Raw genomic sequence first — 656 nt, 5'->3', positions numbered from 1 at the left:
AAAAAAAAAAAAATCAGGCCACGAAAGCTGTAGGCATACAGTGAACAGCTAATCCTGCTCCGTTTCTGGAGAACAGGATATACTGCAGCGTTAAATACACACATGTGGAGAGTACGTTTAATTCTCAACCTGCAGGACACTGTGCTTCGGATAGCTTTTGCAGCAGCTGTATCTGTGGGTTGCGGCTCACCTGGGACTGAGTTGGGAATGGAGGGAGTGGGAACGGCGATGGGAATGCCAATGCTGCTGCCGCCACTGTTCTCTCGGCTGCCGCTGCCCCCGCTGCTGCCACTACAGAGAAACACAGGACATTCTTAGTGTATTATAGCGCATATACTGTTGATGAAGTGTGCAGACACGCATGGAAAGGCCGGCTGACACACTATGTTTACGCAAAACAAAGAATACTGTATCCCAGTGAAATTTGGCTTCCAATGTGAATGGGTGATATTTTTTCCACTCTATTGTCGGCACTGACAGAAGACAGCACGTTAATAGTATCACACAAAATAAAAGTGCAAAATAACCATACTAGCAGTGCAGTTTGGAGTGGGGAAGAATAACCGCAAATAAAATGATAATTATTTAAAAAGCCTAGCTGCACCTCTTTGTAAAGTTGCAAAGTTAGGCCAACCAAAAATTGCATGATATATATA

The 656-nt window shown here is 44.2% G+C and overlaps 1 protein-coding gene across 1 annotated transcript in view; it reads right to left on the bottom strand.

Moving 5' to 3' along the window:
- Window positions 1-656, bottom strand: part of LOC122347518 (abl interactor 1-like) — a 7,440-nt gene that overhangs the window by 6,358 nt on the left and 426 nt on the right. The window contains exon 2 of the mRNA XM_043242878.1: window positions 191-291. Within this exon, the coding sequence (XP_043098813.1) occupies window positions 191-291 (101 nt within the window). The remainder of the gene's footprint in view (window positions 1-190; window positions 292-656) is intronic.

Source organism: Puntigrus tetrazona, chromosome 6 (assembly GCF_018831695.1).
Source record: "Puntigrus tetrazona isolate hp1 chromosome 6, ASM1883169v1, whole genome shotgun sequence".
NCBI classification, from domain to species: domain Eukaryota; kingdom Metazoa; phylum Chordata; class Actinopteri; order Cypriniformes; family Cyprinidae; genus Puntigrus; species Puntigrus tetrazona.
The sequence above is the reverse complement of the archived record's forward strand: the minus strand, read 5'-3'. Positions and strand labels throughout refer to the sequence as shown.